At 54.8% G+C, this 15,158-nt stretch overlaps 2 protein-coding genes across 3 annotated transcripts; one reads left to right on the plus strand and one right to left on the minus strand.

Annotated features, from left to right (window-relative positions):
- Positions 1–1,366: 1,366 nt before the first annotated feature.
- Positions 1,367–12,180, plus strand: LOC116788248 (SITS-binding protein-like). The gene is made up of 12 exons (XM_032690907.1): positions 1,367–1,447; positions 2,134–2,283; positions 3,077–3,560; positions 5,312–5,483; positions 6,200–6,404; positions 6,576–6,726; positions 6,818–6,997; positions 7,439–7,707; positions 8,157–8,293; positions 9,337–9,458; positions 10,614–10,793; positions 11,269–12,180. Exons 3-12 carry the CDS (start codon positions 3,102–3,104, stop codon positions 11,440–11,442), a joined length of 2,049 nt encoding a protein of 682 aa, XP_032546798.1. The 5' UTR covers positions 1,367–1,447; positions 2,134–2,283; positions 3,077–3,101; the 3' UTR covers positions 11,443–12,180.
- Positions 12,181–12,957: 777 nt separating this feature from the next.
- On the minus strand, positions 12,958–14,206 carry LOC116788624. 2 transcript variants are annotated; one of them, XM_032691640.1, is made up of 2 exons: positions 14,107–14,206; positions 12,958–14,021 (listed from the first exon to the last, which is right to left on the minus strand). In XM_032691640.1, exons 1-2 carry the CDS (start codon positions 14,182–14,184, stop codon positions 13,176–13,178), a joined length of 924 nt encoding a protein of 307 aa, XP_032547531.1. In that variant the 5' UTR covers positions 14,185–14,206; the 3' UTR covers positions 12,958–13,175. The 2 variants fall into 2 exon arrangements, with proteins under 2 accessions (XP_032547531.1, XP_032547529.1); XM_032691638.1 differs by having other exon boundaries at positions 12,958–14,043.
- Positions 14,207–15,158: the final 952 nt, after the last annotated feature.

The following is a 15,158-nucleotide window of genomic DNA, read 5'->3' on the forward strand; positions in this document are numbered from 1 at the left end:
GGAAGCAGGGGGGCAGGACACTCTCCTGGCATCCAGGGAGCCACCCCAAAACGGTGTTTTTTTTTTCCTGTAACGGGCCAAGGCAAAGTGGTTTTCCTTGGCAGTGTGAGGAAGATGAAGGGAGGCTTCCTGCTGCTCGCGGGAGCCGCCTCGTGCTGCGATTTGTGACGGGCAGGAAAACTCCCAAAACTGTTCCTCCTCCCAAAACACGGGAGTTCTGGGAGGGAAGAGGGGTCAGCCCAAACCCTGCCCATGTGCAGCGCTGGGGGGGGTGGGGTGGGTGTGCCCAAACTTGGCCAAATATTTTGTTGAAACCTCCAGCAGGATTTCTTCCCCCGGGATTTGAGATGCTTTTTAAGAAAAGCTTTTTAAAAAATCCCCCTGTTCCCTGAGATCCCACCTGGGTTTGGCCACTCCACAATCCTCCCCTCCCCCCCTTATCCGGCTGCATCCGCAGCACTGGACCTGCCATCCCGGGGTTTCTCTAATCCCACCTTGGGGGCCCCTCTGCCATCCCACGGATGCGATTTAATCGTGGGCCATGTGACAGAGCTTTGCCTTGAGCTGCTGCAGCCAAACACCACCGTTAGTAGCCCCCCTCCCAGCCCGTTTTGGAGTGGGAAACAGGGAATTGCAGATCCCTGTGCAGCTTTTGGGCGCTGCTCCTGCATTCCCTTCTTTCCCCCGGACAGAGGATTAGTCCTTCCCAGTGCACCAGGACTCCAGGTCATCCCAAAGATCTTTTTTTTTTCCTCTCCACTGCCCCATTTCTGAAGGTTTTGCAGCCAAACCGATCCCTGCCAGGGATCTATAAAGCCCCATAAAATGGTGGTAAATCCCACACCAGCAATTCCATCAGCTCCAGCTGATGCTGTGGGTGAAATCTCTGAATGACGATGGGGTTTATTCACTTCTACTTGTTCCCCTTTTCCAGGTCGTGGGGTGTGTTGAGCACCCCGAGTACCTGTAACTTCCCCGGTGGAAGAAGCACCTCTTCTTCCTTCTTTTTTGAATGTTTTTCCCTTCATTTTAACTTGGTTTAGGGTCCCACGGGATCTGTGACCTCCTCATTCAGTGCTTTGCACCCAGCCCTGCTCTATCTCCTGCAGCTTTGCTTAACCCCTCCTGACCCGTGTTCCCAGGGGATTCCCAGCCTCTTTTGGGATGGGCATCACTGTCTCACAGCTCACACCCAAGTTTTTGGGGCAGCCTGTCTCATCCTTTCTCCTTATCCATCCTTCTCTCCTGCTCTGGAGGCCCTGGGAGATGCTTGTCCCGATACCATCCACCCATTTTCCCTCCATCCCACACTGGATATCACCCCAGCTGGAATGAAAAATTGATCCTGATGGGGAAAGGCCCCTCCAGGGCACTACTTGAGCCACGGATGAGAATTTTCCTGGTGGATTTGGCTGTCCTGGGATTCTCCCAAAGAGCAACATCAGAGGTGAGCAGAGCTTTGGCCTTGGGGTTCAGGGCTTGGGATTGTCGGGGTTTGGCCTGGATGCTTTTAAATCCCAATTTTTTTTATATCTTGGCAGCCAACAGGTTGTAATATTGCTTGGAAAATCCAGGTCTTCCCTGGTCACCTGAAGGCAGGGTGGGATAAGCGTGAACGGTGACTGGGGCTTGGAAAATGGATGGAAATCCCAGATTTCCAGTTTTTTGCACTGATGGGGATTGCAAGTGTCCCAGGAAGTTTCTTCCCTCTGCTTTTGGGTGCAGGCAGCACCCTTACCTGCAGCTCCCATTTTGGCAGCCTTGGAGATGATCTGAGGGGGTGTCCAGTGGCTTGTGTGAGGTAAAAAACAGGGATAAAATCCCCCAAAATATACCAATAACAACCACAAAATCCAAAGCAGCAGAACAAGGAGTTCTCAGCGCTGCCAGGGCTTCTCACATGTGGACTCACAGGTGCGTGGTAAAGGCTCAACCAGAGCCACCTCGAAAACTTGGCAAAAAAAAAAAACCAAACCCTTTAAAATTATTCCCCTATAAAGAAAAGCCTTTAAAACTTATTATTTTTAATTTCCTGCCCCTGTCTCTGATGAACAGCCACCTGTGGCTACGTGCAAGCTGCAGGGGAGCGGGTGGGAGGGAGGGAGCTGGTCTTAAGTAACGCTCTTGGGTTAGGCTGGATCAAGTTGCCTGGGCTCGGACGCAGCCAGGAGGGAAAACTGCCCTGGGAAACAGCAGGAAAACCTGCTGCTGGTGGGAAAACCAGCGGGAAAAACATCGAGGAGGCTTGAGAGGCTGCAACAGCATCTCTGAAGCTGCCTTCAGGTAAAGAAATGTGGGGAGGGGGCGGTGGGGGGGTGTAGGGGTGGGTGTGCTGTGCCAGGGGAGACGGCACCATTCCCAACCTGCCGTCGGGCAGCGGGATGGAGGGGCACCCTGAGCTGCAGGAACAACCAGTGCCACCCCACGCTGTCCCCACAGGTGACCCCTTACCTGGGGGAGCACCAGGTGCCCCTTCCCTTGGGCTCACCCAGCACCTGGACCTTGCCCATGGGTGTTTTTGGCTCTGTGCAATATCCGAATATTTTTCCAGGGAAGAGAGAGAGGAGATGGAAAGAGGATGTTGCATCCCCCCGCCTCCTTTCTCCAACCATCCTGTGATATTTTCCTGCACCCCTGGCTATTTACTGCTGCTTCCAATAACGGAGCAGTGACTCGATGCCAAACCCCAGGGATCAGCAGAGGCTGGAGAACAGCCCCGCTTCCCACCGGCCACGGCCCCATCTCCCTCCCGGGCTCTGGGCCACGCGTGTCCTCCTCCTCAGTGTCACTGTGTGGGTGCTGTCAGCCGTGCCAAAGGGCTGAGCTGGCTCCAGGACAGGGTTTGGGAGCTGAGCCTCCATCACCGAGCCCAGCAGCGGGACCTGCCGAGGAGGAGGCTGTGGAAGGGACTCCTCTTACCTTCGGATCAGTGCGGAGAGAACAGAGCTGCAGCTTTTCCTTCTTTTAAACCGTTTTTTTTTTTTAATGGAATTAATTTTTTGTACGCGCTTTTGGAGCGGTCCCAGGGAATCTTTTGGAGCAACCCCAGAGGCTTTTCTTTCTCGTGCCACCGCAGGAGGGCTGAGAAGCGGAGCATCACCATGCCCCTCTCCCGCCACACCGGCCAAATCCCGGAGTCCAACTGGACCTTGGGCTTCAGGGAGATGACGGAGCCCTGGAAAGGCGCCGTCGGCTGCCTCGGCGTGGCCGTCTTCTTCGCCATGACCATCGGCATCATCTCCTGGCAGGCCCTGGAGCAGTCCCCGGAGGAGTGGGTGCTGCGGGGCCGGGCCGGTGGGATGCTGTGGGAGCGCCGGCGCGGGGCCCTGGTGCTGCGGGCGCTGCCGGCGGGGCGGGCGGTGGCGGCGATCGCGGTGGGCGGCGTGCCGGCCGCCGAGCCCCCGCCACCGCGGGACCACTGCTGGCACGACGGCGGCCAGTTCTGCTACTCCTGGGAGGAGGACGCCGAGCTCCGGCTCTCCCTGGAGCCCCCGGCGGCCCCCGGCACCGAGTGCTACGGTGTCCGCTGGACCCCCCTGCGCCCCGACGTGACGCTGAAGGTAACGGGGACCCCCCCTGCCCAGCTCGGCGTCGTTTGGGGCCCAACGAGCCAAAGCAGGCCTGGCAGAATTCCCCGGCTCCTGTGGAGCTCCCCAGCTCCCACAGCCTCCAGCGACTGGGTGGGAAAAGCCTTTTGGCAGCATCGTGACCTGATGCTGAGCCCCCCAAAACCCCGAGGGGCTGTGGCCGGTGCCACGTTGGAAAAGCCTTTTGGCAGCATCGTGACCCGATGCTGAGCCCCCCAAAACCCCAGGGGGCCGCGGTGGTGCCGTGTTGGTGACCCCGGGGTGGGAGCACTGTGTTTATATGGAGACGGAGTAAATAAGCGCTGGAGACAATGCTGGCGAGAACCTCGGGAAGGTCCATTCCAAGGCAGACACAATGGGCAGCTGCCACGGGAGGGGAATAACCCACGTCCGCTGCTGCAAACACTGAGGGGGGGCTTTATTTTTGGTATCATTCCCTGTTTTGTCCCTCGGTTAAACGAAAGCAGGCTCTGAAAAGGAGCGTTAGGAGGGGAAGGAGGAACCCTGCCAGAGCGAGGTGTCCGGCTGTGGGGAGCCCCCAGGACAGGGGGGAAAGCAGGATGGGGTGGTGTGGGACGGGGGGTTGTTCCCCTTTAGCCATAAATCACCTGTTGGCACCATTTTGGGTGGGTGGAAGGTGTTGCCTGAGCACAAGCCCGGCGTACAGGGCTGGGTCTCCTTCGCTGGTGTTGGTGTGGGGTGCACGAGAGGATGAGCAAGACAGAAGAGGCTTTTCCCCACTTTTTTTAAAAAAACCAAACCACTGGAAAATATGATCCAGCGGAATCTGAGTTTAGGACAGGCTGGTTTTCCCTCTTTTCCAGCTGGTGTAACGAGTTCAGCTGACACCTGGTATGGCTATTCCGAGCCTCCAGGGTTTCCACTTTAATAATTTACATCTCCTCTCCCCACCCCTTGGAGAGACTTAACCTCTCTGTGCCCCGAGCTCAGGACTCCAGGAGGCTCTGAAGCCTTGGGACTGGGAATAAACACGGGGTGGGCTGAGTTGGGGTTCTTCAGTTCTCCTCTGCCTGCTCCAGTCTCCTTCCATGGCCCCAAATCCTCGGGATTTCGGGGAAACCCGTCCCGCCTGGGAAGTCACGCGGACTCTTAAGTCCTGCTGATCCCTTGACTTGGCAGAAAGGAGAAAGTTTTAGAGGCTTTGAAGCGAAAATTGATGGTTTCTGGCAGGAGGCGGGTCAAGGATGGGGATGTCCCCGGGCACAGGGTCCTGTCAGCCCTATGAGAAGTGTCCCAGATCCCCCGAACTGAGTCTCGTTGAGGGAGATTCTTGTTATGAGCCCTTGGGAAGCTGTGCCTTGGGAGAGAGCAGGTGTCCCTCCAGGGATGCTGTGGTGCCATCGAGGTGAGGGCTAAAACCTCCCTCAGGTGGGGGCAGTTGCAGCTGTAAATTCGTGCCAGAAACTCTGGGAAAAGTGGATAGAAAGGTTAATGTCTTTAAAAGTAAAACAAACTTAGAAGTAAAGCAAACAAAGAAAAAGCACCAAAGAAAGAAAAAACAACCAAACAAAAACCCCAAACAAACCAAGAAACCCAAACAGAATTTCCCAGCTGGGCTCCTGAAAGTGAATTTAAAGCTCACCCCATCCCACAGGCAGGGGACACTTTCCACTAGCACAGTTTGCTCCCGGCCTCATCCAACCTGACCTTTCTTCCTCACCCTGAGCGTTCCTTGCTCTTCAACGATGCTCTCCTGGTTGCAGGATTGCTTTTCCATGGCCAATGTCTCCTGGTACGGTGGGCCAAGCATCCGTGCCCAGCGCTGGCCCCTCAACGGCGCCGAGAGCCCCGCGCAGCCCTTCGTCAGCGGAGACCTCGGCACCAACCCCGACGGCTTCGGGCCTGTCCTGGACAGGTACTTCTTGGGCTCGACAGGTAATCACAGCCTTCCCTGGCCCCTGTCCTATGGCTTCAGTCCCTGTGCTTCCCCATCCCCCTCCTCACCTCTAAAGCACCTGGTTTAAGAGCAGCGTACGTGCTTCTGAGAATTAAATATCCTACAAACGTAATGACAACTGGCAAGCAGGACACGGCACTGCCTGGATCCCACACAGCCTCATCCCTGGGGGAAAGGCTGTGATGTTGAACCTGAGTGCCTGAGGATGGCACGGTCCAAGTCACCCCGGGGACATCCTGTACTCTTCTCGTGTCTGGGATTTTTTTTCTTAAGTCTGTGCCCATTGCTGCTTCCCCTATCTCCGCCTGAGCGGCTTCACAGCTCCCTGATGCTGCTGTGGGATGCTGGATTCAGGCAGGAGTTCAGCTGCTGGTGTTGTTTCTGGGTGGATATTGGGATTATTCTGCAGAACACCGAAGTTCAGGTATTCCCACAAATTTACCCAATGACCCGCAGCTGCCCTGAACCGCTGCAGCCACTGCATGCTGGGCAAAAAAGGCAGGAATGGGAGAAATCTAGCCCTTGAAAGGCATTTTGGAGGCTACAGGGGAACAGCAGGAACAGAACGGGGACGGTTGGCACGGCTGGATCTGCGGTGGGATCAGTCGGGGAGGTCTTGGCAGCACACAAGCGCCAGGACTGGGAGGAGCCGGGCGCTCGCCGAGACACCGAATTCCCCCTTTTCTCCCCCCAGGAGTGACGGTGACCGTGGCGCCCGACGTGCCCCTGCTCCTGTCGCTGGAGAGCCACCGGCACTTCTGCCTGGAGACGCCGGCGGGCCGGGCGGAGCCCCTGCGGTACCTGCTCTGCATCAGCACCGACGTGGCGGCCGCCCACCGGCACCGGGGCAACACCCCGGCGGGGCCGGCACGGGCACGGCCGGACACGGCGCTCCTGGGGTGGGTGTTCCCTCCTCCCGGGGTGGGTATTCCCTCCTCCTGGGGTGGGTGTTCCCTCCTCCCGGGGATGGGCATCCTCCCAGGAGCCCCAGGTCGCTGCCCGGAGCATCTTGTTCCGGCCCAAAACCGCGACACCTCCCCCGCCCCACCCCGGCTTTTCCCACCCCGCAGGTCTCCGATGTGGCGGTACCACGGCCCGGAGGGTTCCGCCGCCAAAATCAAGCGAGGTTTGAGGTCGCTGGTGAGGAGGTTGAAGCGGCACGGCCTTCAGGAGGGGGTCGTGGCCCTGGGGGAGCGCGGCACCGCCCTCCTGGCCGCAGCGGTACGAGTGTGTCCCCCCGCGCCCCGCGCTCACCGAGAGCTCGGCATCGCCGCTCCGACCGACCACCCTTCCCTGCCTTTCCCTCCCGCAGGAGCACGTGCCCTCGGAGCGCAGGAAGAGGCAGGACCTGGCCCTGGTGGAGCCTCTGCAGCTCTCCATCACTCTGTCCCCCTACGCCAGCATCACCTCCCCGCTCTTCCTGCAATCCCTGCACCGCGGTGAGGCCACGGGATACTGGCTGAGCCGCCAGCCCCGAACTGGGGGCAGCACGGTACAGGATACAGGACCCCCCTCAACCCTAAACCCAAAACTAGCACTGGATAAACCCCCTCGGGTTTATTACTTACGGGGGGAACAGCCCAGTGCCCCTGTGCTGGGGCACAGCAGTGCTGTGGGGAGCAGCTTCTCTCCTGGCTCCTGCGGAAGCAGCTTGGAAATTCCCACTTCCAAAAGATTTTAAAAAGTTGCCCGTGTTCAGAAAATCCCTCAACTCCATTTTTTTGTTTGTTTGTTTTTTTTTTTGTGGTCAGTTTAATGATCAGCCACGTTGCCACCCACTGGGGGGCTTTGGGGGGGAATTGAGGGAGGGTTAACTCCTCACCTTCACATGCTGCGCTGCAGTGCAGGGGCAGAGTGGCATTCCCCAGCCTCACACTCTGGAATTAGCAGGATATTTTATGGATCTAACAGCCACTTCCATCCTCATCCGCAGATCCCACTGCTGACCACCTGGAAGGGGCAGCTCTGTGCCCGCCTGAACGTCACCAGCGAGGCGGCGCTGGCCTGGTACCTGGCACGTGCCCGGCGCCTGCGGCAGGCACTGGGGGCCACATACGTGGCCTTTGAGGGAGTCGAGGGTAATTCCTTCCTGGAGCAGGATGTCCCACCTCCCGCCGAGCTGGCAGGTGATGGATACACCAGGGTGTTGGCGGCAGCACTGGCGACACTGGGCAATGGCACCGTCGTCAGCGCCGGGGCCGGGTGGGTACCAGGGACACGCTTTGCTGGAGCCAAGGGGTGTGTGAGTTCCTGGGGGATGGTTGAGGGGATGTCCTTGGGATGCCAGGAGTGCTCAGCACCCAGGGAAGTGGCATGGAGGTGGTCCAGGGCAGCACGTTGGAGTCGATGATCCATGTGGGATCTGAGGTTGGTGAGGCCCTGGCACAGGTTGGCCAGAGAAGCTGTGGCTGCCCCAGCCCTGGAAGTGTCCAAGGCCAGGTTGGATGGGGCTTGGAGCAACCTGGGCTGGTGGGAGGTGTCCCTGCCCATGGCCGGGGGTGGGACTGGATGGGCTTTAATGTCGCTTCCAACCCAGACCATTCCAGGATTCTCTATCTGACTCCAGTGACTGCCAAGCCAGCCAGGCGTTGTGGAATTTTGGCTCCTGTGAGCCCTCTAAGCACCTCTAAGGGTTTGTTCTGTCTCCCCAGCTCCAGTCACCTCCCTCTGTTCGTCCAGATGAGCCCCCTGCGCTCCGACTGGAGCCACGGGGGGCTGAAGGGGCTGATCCCCTCCGTGCTGCACTACAGCCTCTTGGGCTACAACTTCTTCATCCCTGACACTGTAGGTAAGGATTTGTTTGGGTTTTTTCCCTATTTCTGCCTTTTCCGCAGTGATTTTTGCAGAGTTTTTCGAGGCAGGAGGTGCATTTGCACCTTAGATGTGCTATGGGAAGGCTTGGAGCACTTTGCTCCCCGATTTTCTGTTCTGCTGGCTTGGTTGGGATGAACGTTACCAGGGAATCAGCTGAGGAATTAAAAACAAAAGAACATGCTGTAAATATTACCAGGCAGCCCCATCAGCAGCCGGGTCTCTGGGGATGCCCTTTGCAGAGCTCCACCACAACCCACCCCCACAGGGCTTGGCTTGGGCTAAATCCCACCCGGTACAGCCAGGAGGGAGCCCTTAGTCAGGATTCACATCCCCAGGCTCCTGGCTGGGGAATGGATGTTCCTAAAACTCAAGCAGCTCTGCTCCAAGTTTGCCTTTCTGCCCCAAAGCACAATGGCTGGAGAAATCCTTAAATAAACACGTTATAAAAGGCAAGAAACAACCTCTGGTCAGGGCCAAGCGGATTGTTGCCCCTTTTCTTGGAGCGGACGGGGCTTCAGACCTGGAGAATGGAGCTAAATAACAGCCCTGAAATAGGGGTTGGAAGCAATTTTTCAATTTGGCCTCTATTTTTAGCCTGTTTTCCTTAGAAAATGTGGCTCAGGCAATCCCAGCACGGCAGCTCCCACCCCGACGGACGCTGAACCCCTCGGCTTATTCCAGGGAAGCAGGATGGGAGCGCAGGTCCCCCTGCATGGAGAGGGTTGGGGTGTTTGCTTTTGGGGCACGTGGCCCCTTGGGTTGTGTCCCAACATTCTGAGAGCTGCAAAAGCTGGGAAAAGCCTCTGGGGGAAATGGGCATCTGTGGATGGCTGGGAGAGCCCTCGGCTGGTGCCGTTTCTAGGGAAGCTGTGGCAGGTTTTCGGAACAACGGCTCCCAGGGATGCTCCGGCTCCCGGGGGGGCTTTAGGCGCTGGAAGGGGCTCTAAGTGTTCCCAGGAGCTGCCTTTTCCCGTGGGAGGCCCCTGAGCAGCCCCACTGAGGCCTGTGTTCCCACAGGAGGGAGCCTGGCTGGTGACTCCGCAGGGGACCCGGAGCTGTTTGTGCGGTGGCTGCAGATCGTGACCTTCCTGCCCGTGATGGCCTTCGGGTCCCCACCCTGGCTCTGCTGTGACTCCTGGGTGTGTATCCCTCGCTCTGACCAGGACGACACCGGCTCTCTCATGAGGAAAATCCGAGGGATTTAAATGGAAAGGATTTATGTCCGTTATCAGTGGATTTAAATGCACATAAATCGGGTGCATTCATAGCCATTATCAATGGATTTAAATCCACTTAAATCCATCTAAACTGACAGATTCATATCCAATTGTCGATGGATGTAAATCCATTTCAGTCCAAGGGGTTTATATATAATATCAATGGATTTAAATCCATTTAAATCCAATGGATTCATATCCATTATCAATGGATTTTATCAGTTTAAATGCAGCAGATTCATATCCGTTATCAGTAGATTTAAAACCAGTGGGTTTATACCACTTACCAATAGATTTAAATCCATTTAAATCCAATGGATTCATGTCCATTATCAATGAATTTTATCCATTTAAATGCAGAGGATTCATATCCATTATCGGTAGATTTAAAACCAATGGGTTTATACCACTTATCAATAGATTTAAATCAATTTAAATACAAAGGATTTATATCAATTATCAAGGGATCTTAATCCATGTAAATACAATGGATTTAGATCCATTGTCAATGTATTTAAATCCATGTAAATCCACTGGATTTGCATCCACTGTCCATGGATTTAAATCCATTTAAGTCAAATTAATTAATATCCATTATAATGGATTTAAATCCATTCAAATCCCATGGATTTATATTCATTATCAATAGATTTAAATCCATTCAAATCCAATCAATATCCATTATAAAAAGATTTAAATACATTTAAATACAATGGGTTTGTATCCATTGGTAATGGACTTAAATCAAATGGATTCACATCCACTATCAGTGGATTCAAACCATTTAAATCCAATGGATTCAAACCATTTAAATCCAATGGATTCATATGCATTATCAATTGAGTTAAACCTATTATCAATGGATTTATATCCACGTAAATTAATATCCAATATCAACCCTGTTTGTACCTTGTTGGCTGCCACAACTTGACCAGGGCATCGGAATTCAGTCACCTCTCTTCCCAAGGGAATATAAATCTATATAATTTTTATTGATTTGTTTGTTTTCATTTTTCCCTGCCTGCTTTGCTGTTTCTGGCTGTCAGGCTCCTCACGGATTCCCCTCTGACCCTGCAGGTCCTGAACCTGACCCGCCAATGCATCCAGAGGCACTGGGACTTTGTGCTGCCGCTCCTCCTAAAATACAGCGAGGAGTGGCAGAGTTTGGGACACCCCATCTTCCGTCCAGCCTGGTGGCTCAGCCCCACGGATCCAACTGCATTCACCATAGAGGATGAATTTCTCATTGGAGATGAGGTGGGAATTCTGCACCATCCTGTGAGCCCAGCTCTGCTGAAACACAAACCAGAGCTTCGTAGTCAAGCAGATTTAAATCCAAGCCAAAGCAGCTGGTTTATGTGGGTTTGGGGTTTTTCCTTTTTGGAAAAGCTTGGCTTTCTTCACAGAACTCTTATTCAGGGCCCTGGAAACCTCTTTCAGCTTTGGGAGTGAAATGATTTAGCAGGAATAAATAGTCTCAGAATGCTGGATACCGCTTTTCCCGTAAAACAAGGGAAAACAGTTTTAAGGCCAGGTTGGACAGGACTTGGAACAACCTGGGACAGTGGAAGGTGTCCCTGCCCATGGCAGGGGGTGGAATGAGATGGGCTTTAAGGTCCCTTTCAAGCCAAACCATTCCATGATTCCCTGGTGACCATCTCATCCCCCCACGTACATCCTGCCCAATCCACCACCTGCTAAAGTTCTTTTTTCTTTTTTTTTTTCACTGCAGGTCCTGGTTGCTCCGATAACAGAAAAAGGACAAACATGGAGGGATGTCTTCCTGCCTGGAGAAGGGCACCTCTGGCTGGACACCAACTCTGCCCGTGTGTTTGATGGAGGCACCATCCTCAGGAATTACTCTGCCAGCCTGGCCGAGGTGCCCGTGTTCGTAAAGACCTCCTGAATCCAGCCTGGGCAGCTCCTGGACAGTGACCTCGGAGAGCAGCGCTGGCCACAGGCTCTTCCCTGACACTTCCAGACTGTTTGCACTTTCCCAAGAACCTTTATTTTGTTGTTTTGGTTTTTTTTTTATTTCAGGAGAAATTGTTTGAGTTTTCTTACTGGCTGTTATCCAGAAATAGCAGCAATATGGCTCTGCCACCACCACCCACCCACAATGAATGCTCACCTGTATCTTTCCAGGGTTTTCCCGTTGAAATGTTTGTGTGAGTGTGTTTAGGTGGACACATCCAGCGTTTCCAGATCCCTGGCAAGGTGCTCTGAGAGGCTGCCTTGGCCAGGGAGTGGATTTTCCCAGAGATAAACAAACATCAGCTTATACCCGATGGGAAGTTTTGTACTGAGTGAAAAAAAGGTAAATCCAGGGAAAACTAAACAGGACAGCTCTGTTCAGCTTACACCAAATGGGAAGTTTGGGATTTAATGAGAAAAGTAAATCCAGGGAAAAATTACCAGGATAGTTCTGCTCCTGTGCGTGGCCCCCTCCTGTGCCCAGCACTCCTCGCTTCTCCCACTGGACACTGGGTGTGTTTTGCAGGAATCTCTGGTAGCAAGAGCCCACCTTTGAGGATAATCTGGGAAAATGGGTGAACTCTGGATCTATTTGAAGGAAGTTTATGTGGAAGAAAAATAAATTCACTCAAGGAAAGGAGTGGCTCTACCAGAGCATGATGTGGACATCCAGGATCCTTGCCCACAAGCTCCAGAGCTCAGCACTGAGCCCTGTGAGCCCCAGCTCCTGTTTTTCACCATTTGTTGAATTTTATGGCTTTTGTTCCCAATTATTTCTAGCAGTGCAAGAGGGATCCAGTGTGATCAGCCTCCTTCCATCCAGCAGAGAACGTATCCATTGGCAAAATCCATGTCCCACATGCTGAACGTGCATTTAGGGAGATTATCAACTACACTGATATCCCAAGTGAGGGATAAATGGGACAGCGCAGGTTATTGGGGTGATTCCAAAGGCTGGCATTTAGGGACAGGGACTGGGTGACAGCTGGGAGGGAAGCGAAAGGCAAGTTTTGGCCCTGGGGCAGGGCTCAGGCACCTCCAACACTGAATGGTATCAGCTACACCTTTTTTTTTGTGGAAAATGTTCCTGTACCGAGGCGTGGCTCCGCTGAAAAAATGCTAAGGGCTTCCAGCTTTTCCCAGCAAAGTTTCCCCGGATAAAACTGGAGGAAAAGCAAAAAAAAAAAAAAAATTCCAAATAAATCAAGTTCAGCCATGGAATCCTGGGGCACGGAGAGAGGAAGAGCCCGTGGGGATGTGGGGAGAACCCCCTGCTCCTTCCTTGATCTACAGAGGCACATGATGGGGCTGGAGGGAGCACAGAGAGGGAAAGGATAGGGCTCATGAGGGCAACCCAAGGCACCCCCACAGCCTGGGGTGCTCAAAAATACCTGTGGAGGCTCCTGAGACAGCAAAAAGCACAAAGGGAAATAAAGGAAGCGCTGGCTAAAGTGACATTTGTTTATTCAGAGGGACTCAAACCCCAGAACAGGATGCCCAGAGGGGATCTGGTGGCTCCATGCTGGGAGATCACAGAAGGCTGGCTGGACACTCTGGGCTGTCCTGTGCCAGGACTGAGTGTGGCCTTTCCCCTCTTGGGAGGGTGGGCTACTGGGTCCTGTGCCCTGCATGGCTCTGGGTCCTGCACCGGTACCGGTTCCTCCCTTAGGAGTCTGGGATGTGCTGTTGGTGCCTTGGAGCTCGTCGCTCACCAGCATTCCTGCTCCTCCAGTGCCTCTGCCTCGAGGAGTCACTGTGGGGCTCCGTTCCTGAGGACGATGTCTGGGTGTCCCGGCGTCGCCTGCGGGACCTGCTCCATTGCCTGTTCCAGCCGTGGGAACGCTCCCTGTTCCTGCCTCTCCACCTCTGTCTGCTGCGGTGGCCCCGTGCCTGTCCCTGCTGATCTCGGCCCCATGGCGTGTGGGACCTGCCCTGGGATCGCCTCCCCCACGAGGAGTCTGAGGTGTCCCGTTCAGACCCTGGGGCTCGTCCCTCGCCGGGCACATTGTCCTGATCCCTTCTCCACTGACGCCTCCTCCTTCTCCGCCGACGCCTCCTCCTTCTCAAGAAGCTGCTCCCTTGGGCGTGCTGAGACCACTGGTGGCCCTCACGGTGCCACCTCAAGGACCTCCTTCGGCCCTGCTCCAGGGGCTCATCGTGGCTGCTGCTGCCACTGTGCCCCGAGCAGCTCCCTGTGCCTTGCTCCAAGCGGCCGAGCCGCCTCTGCTTGCTGTCGTACACCTGGTCCTGCACCTCATGGTACAGGGCCACGTGCTGGGGGTACGTGTGGCGGATGGGCCGCTGGCACTGGGGGCATGCGGTGTCGCTGAGGCTCCAATCCCACAGGCAGAGGCGGCAGAAGCAGTGCCAGCACAAGCTGGAGCACCTGGTGTCGATGTCCCGGCAGGCCAGGCAGGAGGGGTTCTCCTCGCTGCCATCCCGTGGCTCCTGGCTGGGGCTGGCAGCAGAGGTGCCCGGCTCTGGAGAGTCCTCCTTCGATGACATCTCACCCTGCAAGAGACACAAAGGTTCTTTGCGGACACGGGTCCCCCAAAACAATCCCACAGCGCCTTGTCCCTTCGGAGCCGTCCCACACCTCAGCAGCGGTGTTGTCACGCGGGGCCTGCTGCCCACCAGTCTCACCACGGGATTGACTGAAGATCTGTGCCCCCATCCTGATTTCATGGAATGTTGGGACACGGTGTCACGGGTGAGGTCGGCCCCGTCACACGCCCGTGTCACAAAGGGACAGCCCCGAAGGGCCAGGGTGCTGTGGCTGGGTTTGGGCACACGTGTCAGCAGATAAACTTTGTGCCTTCGAGGGTGAGATGGTGTCACAGGAGGGGACTCCAGAATGGAGCCCCAGAGGGAGGTCCCCGAGGTGGCACCACGATGGCAACAGGTGCCCTCTGCATGCCCAGGGCTGCGACTCATCAGGAACTGTAGTCACTGGACAAGGGGGAATGGCTTCCCACTGCCAGAGGGTGGGGTTAGATGGGATACTGGGAAGAAATTCTTTCCTGTGAGGGTGCTGAAGCACTGGAATGGATTTCCCGGAGAACCTGCAGCTGCCCCATCCCTGGAAGTGTCCAAGGCCAGGTTCGACGGGGCTTAAGCAAACTGAGATAGTGGAAGGTGTCTTTGCCCATGGGACTGAACAGGCTTTAAGGTTCCTTTGAACCCAAACCATTCTATGAGCCTATGACCAGCAAGGCTCCTGCTCTCCTTGGGTGAAGCTCCACGGAGACAGACCCAGAATTCTTGGGTTTCATTGCACTGCTAGGTTAGAAAACATCTCTCAAACATCCACTTTGCTGGATTCACATTTCCCCAGTTTTCTTCATGTTCTCAGGTCTGTTACTATTGCTGATTAAAATAAATGGTCTGAAGGCTCTTTGTCCTTCCGCCAGCAAGGACATAAATCCTTCTACAATAATCGAATAAAGACTGAAAAAACTCCATCTCCTATGTAATGGAATAATTGGATAGACTAGTGCTTCCTATTCAGAACTGTGTGGAAAAAAGGGGAGGCATCTTAGGTCAATAAGAAGACAAGAGGAATTTCCCAAGGAGCCGTGCCTTGGGCTGAGATGGATGCTTTTTGGGAACAACAAAAACAAGGATGCTTTTGGGAACAACAAAAACAAG

This window comes from Chiroxiphia lanceolata, chromosome 6 (assembly GCF_009829145.1).
Source record: "Chiroxiphia lanceolata isolate bChiLan1 chromosome 6, bChiLan1.pri, whole genome shotgun sequence".
In the NCBI taxonomy this organism is placed as follows: Eukaryota; Metazoa; Chordata; class Aves; order Passeriformes; family Pipridae; genus Chiroxiphia; species Chiroxiphia lanceolata.